Below are 14,416 nucleotides of genomic sequence, written 5' to 3' on the forward strand. Positions count from 1 at the left end.
TAACCTTAGTCATCTCGCTTAATTCTCATCTGTGGAAAATCCATCCTGAATTATTATGAGTTGTAATTTGTTTGCGTCTCGTTTCGTTTTTATTCGTCTCAATAATTGTCAGATTTGTTTCTTCTTTCATCAGGTGACTCAGCAGCTAAGGGCACGGTTCCTCCCCAGCCCAGTGGTGATTAAAAAGAGAATCGAAGGACTTATAGAAAGAGAATATTTGGCACGAACACCAGAGGATCGCAAAGTGTACACTTATGTGGCATAGACATGGACACAAACAGAAGAGTGTGTGAGGGGGGGGTGAAAAAAAACAAAACTGTTCATATGGACTGGGAAATTCATTTTAACAGATGAATTTTGGAAGCTGACCTTTTTCTTCTGAACAAAAGCAACATAAAACAAACACAAAGGATCAGAAATTAACAAAAAAAAAAAAATTTCCATTAGAAGTGTTGTAGATGTTTTGATTAGGCCACCATTTGCACTCCTGTTACGGATCTCAGCCATGGATGGATCCAGCTTCAAGCTCTTCACTGGTTAAAATTCTGTGTACAAACTGCCGTTCAAAGGAAAAGAAAAAGAATCCCTCGGGAAAATGTGAATGCACCGCGCAATTTTTTTTTTTTTTTTTTTTTTTTTTTCCCATTATTGTAAAAAAGAAAATAAATTACTAAAAACAAAAAAAAAAAAAAAACAGCAAAAATGTTGGTTGCTGGAAAAAAAAAAGAAAATAAAAAGGTTAATATTGAAACACTTGGCGTGTTTTTGAGGTTTGAGGTTCCACCAGTAACACCAGTGGCTTCTATACACTTCCAGTGAAAGCAGCATGAACTCAACTAATGCCTGCATCACTCTGTCACAAACACACGATTATTGAAGAAACACTAAAGCTTTCTAATGCAGATGGAAGAAATGTAAATGCACTGATATTTCCTAGTTTCGTCTTCTTTTTATCTGTTTTCTATGGAGATAGAATAGTTGCTTTTTTAGTGCAGCAGAGCTTCACAGCTGCAGGAAACCCATAAATGCCTGAAGAAACTGGCTAATGAGAATTGGCCCTTAATTGTAATGGGTTTAGGATCGAGTCAGCTGGTAAGAAGTCTCTTTATGCCTGTTTATTACTTTATTACTTACACAACGATACTGTTGAATGAAACACATTCGTATTATTTACATATTAAAAAATATAGAAGCAGTGTGTATAGAGAAGGTTTTTGGTATCGATAATTTTTTAATACGTTGGATGTTTTGTGTTCAACTAGCCGTGACAGGTTTTCAACTATTTTGCAGTAAAGTTTGTTTGTTTAAAAAAAAAACTATAAAAATGTTCTATTTGTATAGTTTCACAGGTTTGGTTTCTCTCAGCTTTAAGAAAATGTGCTTAATCTATCAGAATATACTAGATTAAATTATATGAGAACCTGCTGTTGTGGTATACCTATCAGCCATAACATTAAAACCGCCTAGATAATATGGTGTAGGTCTCCTTTGTGCTGCCAAAATAGCTCTGACCCGTTGCAGCATGGACTCCACAAGACCTCTGAAGGTGTGCTCCAGTATCTGGTACCAAGACATTAACAGCAGATCCTTCAAGGGTGGGGCCTGTTTTGTGTGGACTTGTTTGTCCAGTACATGCCACAGACGCTTGATCAGATTGACGTTTTGAAACGATTAAACTTTAAGTCTTTGTCATGGTCCTCAGACCGTTCCTGAGCAATTTTTTCAGTTTGGCAGGGCGTGTTATCCTGCTGAAAGATGCTCACATGCCCATTGTAGGTGTTCTTGGTGGTGGACTGGGGTCAGCATGCATGGTTTTGTGTGTCTATGGCCACAAATGCAGCAAGCTGTGATGCACTGTATGTCCAAATACCTTTTTATCATAGGCAGCGTTAACTTTTTCAGCAGTTTGTACTACAGCAGCTGGACCAGGCATAGCCTTCACTCTCCACATGCATCAAGGAGCCTTGGGTGGACTTGACCCTGTCCCTGTTTTACCAGATGTTCTTCCTTGGACCACTACTGCATACCAGGAACAGAACTGTTTTGGAGATGCCCTGACCCAGTCGTCTAGCCATCACAATTCGGCCTTTGTCAGAGTTGCTCAGATCTTTAAACTTGCCCAGGTTTCTGTTTCCATCACACCCACTTCAAGAGCTGACTGTTCACTTGCTGCCTAATATAACTGACCCCTTGACAGGTGCCATTGTAACAAAATAATATCAAGTTCACCACTCAGTGGTTTTAATATTATGCCTGATTCATATATAAGCTTATTTTGAGCAGAGCAGAATGTTTTCATCCAGGAAGTATAACAATAATTAGTCATTTAGGGTTTAAGAAAACAGAAAAGAAGCAAAGAATGAATGAATGTACATTTGTTTTTCTCTTTTAGTCTATGAAGCATTACAGGTGGGTTCATTCCAAATGAACCACCAGGAGCTAAGCATGGCCTTCTTTTGATCACACCACGGCACACAGAGAAGACTTTAACCGTAAATCCACAGTCTTAATGACTCGCTGTAGTCGATGAGAGAGTGGCCCTGCAAGCCTTTCCTCACAGAGATGACAGCCAATGCAAGTGCACAGGTGATGTGGGAAAAGACCCAGATTGTTCCTTATGCATCATTTATCACCCCCATTTAAATCCACAAATCCACTGAATGGGAACAGCGAGTGCCAGTACAGCATACGCAGGAAACATTCATTGTAATTATATTAATCATTTATGTATGAGATTGAACATTTTTAAGAATCTTGCCAGACATCTACAGCGTACAGCATATGTTTTACCAGTAGACTTTAGCCTTGTGTAAACTTTTATGCATTTGTGTTGTATATTCCTAGACAAATATCCAGATCAGATCAGCACAAAACCTTTGAACACACAAGTGAAACATTTATCTTTTCTCTTCCTCACAGTGAACCTGTTTTACTGCACAGAGGTCAGATGAGAGCAGAATTCAAGCACTAATAACCTCCACATCCTGTCAGATCTGACTTTTAAATGTCCTCTGCAAATGAAAATAAATAATATGGTGTGTTATTATAATGGGTATATTACAAATATGAAAAAGATTCATTAATGCTGTGCCTATGTGACGCATAACTATGGGTCATTTATAGAATATCACTGTTTAGTTCAGCATTCATGTACAGCTACACCTTTTTTTATTTTTATTTTTAATTGCAGGTGTCTGAGCAGAGAAAACACCAAACTGTGAAATTCTGTGGCACTCCACTACCAGGGTTGAGTCAAAGGAGCTCGAATCGTGACTGTCGGCCATCGTGAGCAGGCATCAGGGGTCTGGTGTTTGGTGGTCATGATGAGGATGTTCTTCAGCTGCTCTATGAAGACTCAGACTTCCTGCAGGGAAATGCATGTGCACTGTGGGCAGCAGGTGAGTCCACTCTGTTGTCTGATCTGAATCATATCTAGTGATGTCAGAAGTCTATTTTAATTTAAAAGTCATTGCGTAGAAAATTCTTCACAAAATACAGAGACCATTTTGACCTGAGTAACAAACAAACACGAAATCTTTGGGAATATGAAAGAGATTATTATTATTAGTCTCACATGACGTCTATCAGTGGTTTGACACATCTGCCATCAGGGAAGCACATGATAGGATTCCAGTACATCTCAGTGAACCACACTCACACACACTCATTCATATTCAGTGGCAATTTCAAGTAGACAGGCCACCTAGTGACATGTCTTTAGGGCATGAAATGACAACACAGGAGACGCAGGAGCGAGAAGACTTACGGATGCATACACCACTCTGCTGCACCATGGTCCCATCTGAGGTACACGCATTCTGACCTCACACCCATTGTTTGTGGAGTCTCTGGACATACTGAAGCACTTTACTGAAGGTAAGTAAAATGAGATATCTTTGTTTAATGGACCTAACATATAATAAGGGTAAGATATCAGAGCATGAATATGGGATCAAAAGCATGGGGCGAGATATAATAGTTTCTTTAGAAGTGATCTGGGTTTTAAAAGCTGATTTTTAGGCTCCCATGTGGCACAACAGAAAACTCTTCACCTCGTCATCTAGAGAGCTGACAGTCAGAGGAGCTAAATTGGCCATGCTTGTTATACTTTAACTTTTCCTGGTCAGTCAGCAATGCTAGCCAATCATGGGTGCCTGTGAGCTCAGAGGAGAGGACAGAGAGCTCTTTCCTCTGACTGTGATTCAGTGTGAATCAGCTGAAAAAGATGTGGGTGGCTGGTCTTATATGTCTTGAAGGAAGCATGTGATGAGCTGGCTAGGGGCTGAAAATTAGCATGTTATTAAATATAGGAGAAAGTAGGGGGAAAACATATATAATCAAATGAATGAACATACAAAGAGCCAATTCCCATGTTGCCACCTTCAATTCAGAGATAAACCGGTGGTGAGATGAGTCAGTGAGATGAGTCAGTGATTGAAACTGAAGTCAGACTGGATCTCTGGAAAAACCTTTATATGAAAAATCATTCACTAGGCTAGACATTCACATGTCTGTCATTCTAATGATATGTAGCTGGGTTGCTTACATTTCATGCATGGAAAGTTAAATATAGGGAAAGGGATGCATAATAAAAATAAAATTGGGATAAAATAGAAACTTAAAATTTTATATAGATTTTTTCTTTTCTATGTTTCTATGCTTCTGTAAAGCTGCTTTGAGACAATGTCCATTGTTAAAAGCGCTATACAAATCGATTGAATTGAATGAAAATAAAAACTCTAAGCATTCATTTCCTGTACTGCTTGTCTTACACAGGGTCAGGGGGATCCTGGAGGTTTTATTCCAGCAGACTCAAGGTAAGGGGGAAACCAGTTTGCACACATATACACTCCTAGATGGACAATTCAGAGATGTGAATCAGCCTGCAACACACGTCTTTAGACTGGGTGAGGAAACCCCAAAGCATGAGGAGAACATGCAAACTCATGCAAATGCACTCACAGAGGCAGGAACCCAAACCCCAAACCATGAAGTGGGAGGTAAACATGCTAACCACTATGCCACCACACTCTCCACCTAAGCAATGATTTATGAATAAATTATATTCTTAAAACATTATTATAACTTCATCTCTACTTGGTCTATCTCGCCAGCCAGGGTACATCATGGAGAAATGGATTCTGGGACTTCTGTCCTCACCACTTGCTGCCTGTAAAGAAGGGAAACATGCACATCTACAGACGCTGTGATCGTTCAGCTTTCACAGAGAAAGGTTGAGAGCGAGTGTTTGGATAAAGGTCATCATCATTACTCTCTGATATCCAGCAGTCACCCTGTGGCTCTCTGGGCCACCTGTTGCTTGGCAACTGCCTGGAGCGGAACAGAAGCTGTTCTCCCTCTCGCATTTAGCACATCTAACTGGGCAGCGGGGCATTTTGCCTCGTTATAGTGATTGATAGAAAGTAAAAAGTGAAACAATATTCTCTTTATCTTAATGCTTCCTGTTCTCTGTGCACTGAGATGGGAGACCAAAGCAGTCTCTTTTTTTTAAGTATCTAAGGTGTTGCTTTTAGGCATATTTTATTTTTGGTTAGTTTTGCCTAATTCTTTACTCAGACACAACTTGTATTTTAAGATACATAACACAAAAACGTGTAGCTGTACTTTAGGTAGCGAGAGAGGTCTCTAAAAGTATTGGAATGACCTTTATGGCATTTGGCAGACACCATTATCCAGAGCGACTCACATTATCTCATTTTTACGAGCAACTGATGGTTAAGGGCCTTGTTCAAGAGCCCAGCAGTAGCAGTTTGGAGGTCCTGAGATCCGAACTCGCCATCTGACCAGTAATCCAACGCCTGTCCACTGTCCCAGTACTTCCAACTGCCGAGGCTGATTGATTTATTTTTGCTATACAGTGAAGACATTAGGATTAGAAGATGATTAAGGGACAGTAGATCAGTAGAATTTCTGCTTTTGTTTCCTATTATTTACATAAACACATGTTAAACAACTTCGAGAACAAGGCACCTTTGGTGGCAGAGCACCCAGTTTTGGTGAGCAATAGTATTGGAACAGATCTTAACCTAAATACCCACTGACATCACCAAACTGGTACACACTGTACACTACCATTCAAATGTATGGGATTACTTAGTTTCCAGTTGTGCACCAGGGGCTCCCATCCCCTTTTTTCTGTTCTGGCTAGAACCAGTTTGCACTGTTCTGTGAAGAGAGTAGTTCACAGCATGGAAAGATAAGTTCTTACCATGCAAAGAATGAAGTTCTTTCTTTCTGACCATTTTGAGCCCGTAAACAAAGACGCACAGTAGTAGCAGTTTGGTTGTCCTGAGATCCGAACTCACCATCTGACCAGTAATCCAACACCTGTCCACTGTCCCAGCACTTCCCACTGCCAAGGCTGATTGATTTATTTTTGCTATACAGTGAAGACATTAGGATTAGAAGATGATTAAGGGACAGTAGATCAGTAGGATTTCCATTTTGAGCCCATAAACAAAGACACAACTCCTAATGCTCCAGATCCTAAAATAACCTAAAGAAGACCACTTTTATTGCTTCTTTAATCAAAACAGTTTCCAGCTGTGTGAGCACAATTACGAAAGGCTTTTGTAATGTTCAGTTAGTCTTATAAAATGATTAACTTGGATTAGAAAACATAACATGAGATTGAAACAGAGGACTGATGCTTACTGATAATGGACCTCATCAATGTAGATCTTTCTTTAAAAAGAATCATTTTATGTTTCTGAAAATGGATAAAAAATAGTTTTTTCTTTGGAAAACAAGAAAAGTGATCCCAAACTTTTTAAATGGTTTATTTTTTTTTTTCCAGGTTCTGCCACTGACTGACTGACTCACCACTCGATCCCAAGGGAAATTAAAAATTTACTGCTTCATTTGTATTACCATACCATCATATCTGACTAAGCTATTATTCACCACTCGTGGGCTCTACGCTGTTCTTCAGCAATTAAACACTTTGTGAGGAGAAAAAGAAGAAAGCATAAAACACACACCTGAACAAAGGCAACAGATCCAAATTATTTGATGCATCATATTATCTGACTGTTATGGAAGAGCTTTGGACAGTTTTTAATGATTTTAATGAAGTTTTCAGTGAGGTGTAGCTCTAAGGCAGGGGTGCCTTAATATGTCGATCGTGATCGGCCGCTCGTTCGCAAAGGTAGTGTGGGTAGCTCGCTTGGCATTAAAAAATGTTTTAGATATTAGCCAGTCATCCATCCTCACTGCCCTGTATGTCATTTGACTGAGTGCAGCCAGTCTGAGATCTCATTTTTCCTAACACACAGGTTACTAAGTTTGTGCGGTAAACCGTGCGTGCTACTGATCTAAGGTCATGCAAAGGGCTGCACTCTATTCAAAGAACCACATAAATGTTTATTGTAAATGACAGCATCTGTCAAAATTGCTCAGGCAGACAACAAGCTTAGGTTCAGAGAAAACCTACACACTTCTCTTAATGCAGTGTCATGTCTTGTTGTATTCTTAAAGCATCCTTTAAGCAGAATATTTTAAACATATTACTTAATGGCCTGAAAAAAATGACACAACACATAGTGTTCATTACAGCATAACGACTGTCACTATATAACTGTCTCATAACACCCTCTGATGACAATTTGCAAGTCACTTGCCTCAGTGTTGTGTCATTGTGATGTTCGTCTTTATGACAGCTCTTGATATTTGGAGCACGACTTCGGAAATGTCCTCCTAAGCTGCTCGTTCCGTTGTCATGAAGGCTTTATGTAGGTGACAGGTAGCTCTGTGAACACCAGCCTGAAGTGTTATTAAGATTTCCACCCTTTATGTTGTTTTAATGTGATGAGACATACTGACTGATGTGCTGTATGTAGCTTACCCACAGTGTTGGTGTTTTCTCTTCAGATCATGATAGGTCATTTCTCTCTAATTCACTGTTACTGATCTGAGACTGAGGAGGAAATACATTCATCTGCTTTTATAGTTTGGCACATGTGAGACCTTTATCATTAAAGTGATTTATAACTGCTTTATTTCCCAATTGCACTTGTTTTCATGTGATATTTTTCAGCTTAAGTTTTTTATTTGTTTTTCTAGCAGTATGACCCCCAGCACAAATATGACTTAGCTCTCCTTTTAGGTTGTAATTTCTCAAATCGTCTTACATGAAGATGCCAAGAGCACTCCAGCTAATCTGTATAATTCATCATGTCTCCTACCAGAACACTGAGAGAGGACCACTTCTTCCTGAAGGCTTTTGCAAATCCCCAAACCTTGCTTATTTCTGGCAGATCCAGTAAGAGGATGTAGAACTCCTAAAAAGAAAAAGAAAAGTGCATTAGCTTCAAGTCATTCTAACACTGAAACCATGATGCTATTATTACTACATCATGTCCAAAAATAATGCTTTTTCACAAAACAATGATAATGACAATGTACTATAAATGAAATAAAGCCTTGTTCGTGAATAAGACTGGGATTTGAAATCAATTTTATTTGATTTATTTGTATAGCTCTTTTAACAGTGGGCATCTTGTAACAAACCAGCTTAACAGAAATATATACTTTTTAAATTGATAAATTTGTCCCTAATGAGCAAGAGATGAGGTTGCCTCAGAAAAACTCATTGAAATGAGAAACTTTGAGAGACTTAAAAGGAAGCCCATCCTCATCTGGGTGACACTAGATAGTGTGACTTGAGTGCAAAACGGTTGCAGTCCAAAGCCGTCTTCTAAGTAGCACCGTCTACATAATCTCCTGTATCTTCAGTCTGTCTGTGTGGAGTTTCCTCATCAGTAGCAAGCAGCCACCAAGTGATGAGACTCCAATCAGAAGCAGGGCATCAGGATGGATCAGATAGATCCGGAGAGCAGCAGGGGGTCAGGATCACTGGTATCTCAGGAGTAACGTGCCTAAATGTAAATCTTGCACTATAAAGAAGAACACACCAAAAGACAAAAATAAAGTAAATACATTAAAAAAAGGAAACCAAGTGACATAATAAGGGACATAAATACCTAAATAAAATACAAACAAGGGGAAGAACAATTCACAAAGAGAGGGATAGAAACCCGCATAGAAATCATGGAAGCACAAATATGTCAAAATCGTGATAATCTGCAGTCATATAAATGATGGAGGAAGGGACCCCAGACCTTGGAAAAAAATTTTTTAAAGGCTTTTAAACCATATTTTCTCAAGATGTAAAACAGAGACCATCTCAGTAAGCCACCTTTGAAAACATGGGGAAGCAGCAGATTTCCACTCCCTCAGTATAATGCTCTTGGCCACCACCATGCCCACCCTGGCTATGGTGCCAAACGATGCTGTATTAGGATATGTTTATGAGCAGACACACAATTGGAAACTATACAGCCTCACATCACATGCTGTATACAGTCACAGAAACCCTGCGTGTTTACTATGTGAACAGTAATTGAGGGAATGAATGAATGAATGAATGAATGAATGAATGAATGAATGAATGAATGAATGAATGAATGAATAAATAAATAAAGTCAAATGGTGATGGAAAATGCTTCAAGTGGTGTGAAGAGGAGGCAGCTATTGTCAGAAACGTCTGTTCAGGACAAACTGGGTGGCACTGGGACTCACAACTAGCTGAGTATTTAAGGAACTAGCTGAAAACCTAGAAGCTGGATATCAATACATACACTTAAAAAGGCCAGAAAGATGCTGTGAAAGATATCACTGATTCTACTGTACAGCTATGATATGAGGATTGGTTTCCTTCTGAGCCTGGTTCAGGGATCAATAGTAACATAACTTTAAACTTTAGAATATTTTCCATGTTTCTATACTTCTGGAAAGCTGCTTTAACACAATGCCCATTGTTAACAGTGCTATACAAATAAATTGAACTGAAGAAATCTCTCCATGCTTAAAAAAACTATCTACATAATTGGCTCCTCTGTGTTTTCTTTTCTTGTTGTCATTGTTTTCAGGCCTTTGTGTGTCTCAGGAGACTTAAAACAGCCAAAGAGGATTTATATGGTGACATTTTATCTCAGTGATTCGAAAGCACTTGACATTATTTAAAGCAGGGCACTATATTCATCCCTTCATGGTTGCTGACACGGCAAATATGCAAAGAAGAAAGTTAACCCAGGGTTTAGGGATGTACAGTGTGAAACCCAGGATTCTGTTTCCCTGGGGTTTACAATGACCAACTATTTCAAGTATGAAAAGCCATAGTGAGTGTCTAATTATTCATTTTAAAGCATGTGGTTAAGCAGCTGCAGTTAAACTAAGAACAAGAGAAAGGGTTAATTATAAATGTAAAGAATGCAAGTGTGGATTATCTTGCATGCTTTGGGGTTAACTAAAGAAAACTGAAGGAAAAAAGACCTTTTGCTCTGGTATTTGTGAATATGTTGACTGTAATTTTGATAGATTCGGCATTATCCCTACCCAGGCCCCTGTGTTATCACTGCTACACAATATGAATCTCACACATACAGGCACTAAATGTTGCCCTGTCACATATTTAATGAGAATTGCTTTAAATAGGAGCAGGTTTCCATGTTTATTTTATCATCTGCTTTAACACAGCATGCAGTCTCTTCTCTTTGTAGAGTAAACACCAATGGGCAAATGCACACCATCTTCAAAGTTTCTTTCTCGAGTTCAATCCTGTGTGTTCATGCAGGGAAATGCTCAACTGTGTCCTGTGTGATTTCGAGCGCAGGAATCTTCCGAATCTTCCCTGATATGGATGAAATATCTGTTAAACAAAACAAAACCTTTCTTTGCCATGCCCGTGGCTGCTGTGAAGGATCCATAAAGGATCGACCCACCACTGACACTTCCAGATCTTGAGCCACAAAGTTTTTCCAAGCCTTTTCATATCCATCTCTTTTCCATTCATAATGAATTAATGAGCTGAGGCTTTAGAAAAGATAAGAGAAACATGTCACACTCTGTGAGCTGCTGTGTTTTACCCTGCATTAACATCCTAATTCAGTTCTCGAAGATGGAGATCCATTCATTTTAATTAACAATCATGCTCAAACACACACACACACACACACACAGCTAGTCTCTCTGAAACATCACCACAGGAGTGCACATGAAAAAGGTTATATTAAAAGACGTTGTATTGAATCTGTCTCTGCTTTTTATTCACATAGCTGCAGTAATTTGATTCCACAATTCGCTGATACTTCAGATCATATATCAGTTGCGTATTTCGAGTTCTATTTTTAATGTTAAATACATACATATAGATTTAAACGTGTGTAAGGTTATCAGATCACACTATTCATATATGCAGTATTGTTAAGTGCGATAACTTGGCTGATCTTTCTTTATATCTTTATATCAATTGAACAGTCCATTCAGATCAGGCAGTTTAATATTTGTACTCTTGTTTACTTATCCATCCATCCATCCATGAAATGACATCACAGCACACTTTCCTGCATGTAGCAGGTTTTATTATTACTTTATCATTCTGATGGACTTGCAAAACAAGTAAAAAATTTGGAACTCAACAACCATGAAACTAAATGGCAAAGCATATAAAAGAAGACGCTGATATACAGGAACTTATTTAATGGTCCTAATCAGGCTCATGTGACTTGCCTGGGCTGATGGGAAATGAAGTTCACCATGACACCGTTAGCTTCATCTTCACTGTAAAGGCTTAAAGATCTTCATGTTAGGCCTGTCACTGTTATCAACATCTTAGCTAATGATCAGTTTGAGTTTTTGTGTAGATTTTCTTTTCTTTCCCATTATACAGCCATTTGAAGACACCGAACATGTTTGTCTCTTTTCTCTGCTGGAAAGAATTGCACGGAAGACAAGCATGCCTTATAACAAAGCCTGCGTATGAAACCTATTAGTGAAATACACAAAGAGTTTACTGGACAATAGTTAGTATACTCTAGCAAAACTTTTAATGAGAGTGCCTGAAATTCCAACTCCACTAAATATGACTGTGTTCCATGCCAAAACAGTTGCAGTGTGTAGTTGAGAAATCCAAGTCTTTAACCAGGAATAATGATAATATGCTTGTGAGAATAAATGCTATAGTGTATTTAGCAGCTAGGTATAGGCTAGATTATCATGTGGAGTTTTGCTTGTGCCCACATGGCTTTCTGGATTTGGCTTCACCAGTTTCCTCTCGCCTCCCAGAAAATGCTGCTAGCTGCATTCCCCCCTGTTGTGAATATATGTGTGAATGTGTGTGTGCACCCTGCTGTGGCCTGATACTCAGAATAATCTCCAATCCACCACAACCCTGAACAAAACAGTGGTTACTGAAGGTAGGTGAGTGAGTGAATGATCTAACAAGTGATTACAATCACCTCAAATAAGAGCAATCGGCTCGAATAACTGTGATTAATCTGATTATGTTGGAATCATTACAGGTCTAACCTTATCTCCAACTATGTGCCTTTGTTTATTGATGAAAATGCAATAAAGGATAAAATTTCATACCATAATTATCTTTGTGGCTCTACATTCTAGGGTCCATACAAAGGGATAAATGCAGCTCATTTAATCGAATCCCGCAATTTATTGCTGGATCTACAGGAGAGCAATCAACACACATTTTTATACTCGTACCAGACCATACACGGTTTTCCTCAGGCGTAATATTTGTACTAAGATTACCAGGTACTTCGGGGAATAAGGCGGCTGTGAGCAGTTTCTACACCAAAAACTGGTCTCATGTCAAGGAAGTGCACAAAGAGATCTTGCAGACTCTTTGCTGGTCTGGCACACAGGTGGTGTAGATGTCTGAACAGCTGAGTCACTGGCTTCAAACCATGTTTAAAGACCTACCTCTTAAACTAGCACTTAAAAAAATCTTGTCTGTGGGCTTTTCTTGCTATATTTCCTCCTTAATAGAGTTTTAGACTGATGATATTTTTAGTCTGTGACCTAGTGAACCAGTATCAGGATTTTTTTTTTTACTAATAGAGACTTCAAAGCACTTTTGTAAGACACTCTGGATAAGAGCATCTGCTGAATGCTGTAGATGTAAATATAAATGAAACAGAAATGCCTTTAAAGCAGCCAAAGAATAAATTATATTACATTAGGCAAGAGAAGGCAATGATTATATCAAACCCACAAGACGAGGTACTTTTAGAAAACCTGCAGTGTTTATTCCAAATACTGTGTGGACATCTATCCAGATGATAGATAGATGGACAGACGGATGGATGGATGGATAGATAGATGGATGGATGAATGGATGGATAGTTGGATAGATAGATAGATAGATAGATAGATAGATAGATAGATAGATAGATAGATAGATAGATAGATAGATAGATAGATAGATAGATAGATAGATAGATAGATAGATAGATTCTCTATGAAACAGCCTCTAAACTGGACTAGACAGCTATCAACTCCTTGCAACTGTACCAACAGTTGACTAAGTAATAATAATAATAATAATAATAATAATAATAATAATAATAATAATAATAATAATAATAATAATATAGGGGGTTGATATCTGCTCTGTGTGTAGAGTTTGCACATTCTCCCTGTGCCTCAGGGGTTTCATCTCTCAGTGCAAACAGATATATGTGTTATAGCAAAATAATCACTGCAGAATTTCTGTCACCATCTTGATAAAATCACATTTACCAATTTAACAACATTTATGTAGTATAACAGAATTTATGCTGCAATTATGTTGAATTTGCGCAAATCTGATGATCTGGTCAAAAGGTGTTGATTTATTTTCTTCATACGACAAACAAATGGAATTCTCGCATTGGTTAGAAAGTGTTGATTTATCATCTTTAAAAATGAATCAACACTTTTCTGACCAATCCCTTCCGAGACCTCAGCAGCGCTGTGGTGACATTTTACTACACGCTCGTGTATAATGGAGTCAAATTCCTCGCCCTCTAGTGGCAGGATTGTGATAGTTCAATTGAATTATTTTCTAATAGCATAGCTAGTAAGTTTATACCGTGCTTTTATGAATTTAATTTGTGTGCTAATAATCTCAAACCTCATCTATTCAGTGAGCCTTGTACAGGACTTTTTTTTAACGATTATTTTAAAATATTCTGAATGTGTGTTTGTGTAAAAGCATCTAATTTACACCACTTATTTACCCTCTTCAAAGCTCTTACTGGAATGGAATTCCAGTGTGTCCTGTAAGATCTTATTTGATTAAAATGCTGATTGTGTTGTATAAGAAATGATTTATTATTTATTATTATTATTAAGTGCTTGTGCGCTCTCTCTCTCTCTCTCTCTCTCTCTCTCGCCTCTTTCAGCAGGATCGTGCCTCAGAGCAAAGATGGTTCAGGAATGGTTTGATGAGCACAGTAACAAGTTTGAGGTGTTGACCTGGCCTCCAAATTCCCCAGATCTCAATCCAATCAAATCCAATCCAATGTGGGATGTGCTGGACAAACAAGCCCAATCCATG

General features: G+C 38.4%; 1 protein-coding gene across 2 annotated transcripts in view; it reads left to right on the forward strand.

Annotated features, from left to right (window-relative positions):
- LOC131371199 (cullin-3-like) overlaps positions 1-701 on the forward strand; it is a 32,380-nt gene extending 31,679 nt beyond the window's left edge. The window contains exon 16 of one of the 2 annotated variants that reach the window (XM_058419047.1): positions 134-701. In XM_058419047.1, the coding sequence (XP_058275030.1) occupies positions 134-265 (132 nt within the window). In that variant the 3' untranslated portion in view covers positions 266-701. The remainder of the gene's footprint in view (positions 1-133) is intronic. The other variant, XM_058419045.1, reaches the window with a different exon arrangement.
- The last annotated feature ends 13,715 nt before the right edge of the window (positions 702-14,416 follow it).

The sequence above is a fragment of the Hemibagrus wyckioides genome, linkage group LG20 (genome assembly GCF_019097595.1).
Source record: "Hemibagrus wyckioides isolate EC202008001 linkage group LG20, SWU_Hwy_1.0, whole genome shotgun sequence".
Classification (NCBI taxonomy): domain Eukaryota; kingdom Metazoa; phylum Chordata; class Actinopteri; order Siluriformes; family Bagridae; genus Hemibagrus; species Hemibagrus wyckioides.